We start from the raw sequence: 997 nt of genomic DNA, 5'->3' as shown, positions 1-997 counted from the left end.
GATTAGAAAATGGATGGATGGATGGATGGATATTTCGGGTTTCCATATGGTCACTGTGTTGTATTTTTTATGCCCACTAGATGGTGGCATTACATTGTTTTTTCTTGGGTTTGGGGAGGGGGGCTTTAACATGGTGGTCACCTTACCACGTGCGGTCACAGGTCAGTCTTGGGAGGTTGCTTGCTTGAAAAGTACTGTAGATATTAGTTTAAATTGCAAATCAATGTTAAATATTATACACGTGTTTGAATATTTTGAACCTTTATTCACTTGAACTAATATTGGGAGCTGTAACTAATGAGGAGCCATTCATAAAAACACACTAAAACAGAGTGGTTATGTCCCACAGTAAAATCTACAAGAGCCACGTGGATGACAGCAGCCTCTACAACCACGAGGATGAGTACAAGAACCCAGTATCGGAAGAGATGCAGCGCAAGATCGTCGCTGAGTCGGAGCGCCTTCGAGCCCGTCTGCGCCAGGAGCTGGCCGAGCTGAGAGAGAAGCTGGCTCCGTCCCCGGTCCATCTCGCCTCCACGCTGGCCAGTATGAGGGAACGCCTGGTCCCACTCACCCAGCAGCTCCACAACAACACCCACCACCTGTGCCACCAGGTCAGACTGTACCTGCATGGTCTGAATGCAGCGGAGACCAACCCGGATCCGATTGCCCACCACTGGATGGCACAAACGCTGGAGCAGAGCGCCTCCAAACTGGCTGACATCATGGCTGACTTCATGGCTAAAATCAGAGAGCTGACGGAACGCCTGAGGGAGATGAGTGAGGCAGAGGCAGCTAATGCAGGAATCTGGCAGGGATTTAGCTCTAGGCTAGAATGGGAAGTGACTTCACTGAAGATGAAAGCGCAGAATAGTCTGGAGGCTCTTAAAGTAGACCTCGCCGATCAGTCGCCAACTGCACAGCCTCTTGAGGCCACGGTGGAACGCTTCTGCCAGGATTCAGCACAGCAACACCAAGCCTTCCAAGGCAGGATTGA

General features: G+C 50.5%; 1 protein-coding gene across 1 annotated transcript; it reads left to right on the top strand.

Annotated features, from left to right (window-relative positions):
• Positions 1-145: 145 nt before the first annotated feature.
• On the top strand, positions 146-992 carry LOC109509302 (uncharacterized; the record flags this gene model as incomplete). The annotated part of the gene is made up of 1 exon (XM_019859173.1): positions 146-992. A coding segment is annotated over exon 1 (654 nt), but the record flags the coding sequence as incomplete, so codon positions are not given.
• Between the last annotated feature and the right edge of the window lie 5 nt (positions 993-997).

Source organism: Hippocampus comes, unplaced genomic scaffold (assembly GCF_001891065.2).
Source record: "Hippocampus comes isolate QL1 unplaced genomic scaffold, H_comes_QL1_v1.1 C16848514, whole genome shotgun sequence".
In the NCBI taxonomy this organism is placed as follows: Eukaryota; Metazoa; Chordata; class Actinopteri; order Syngnathiformes; family Syngnathidae; genus Hippocampus; species Hippocampus comes.
The sequence above is the reverse complement of the archived record's forward strand: the minus strand, read 5'-3'. Positions and strand labels throughout refer to the sequence as shown.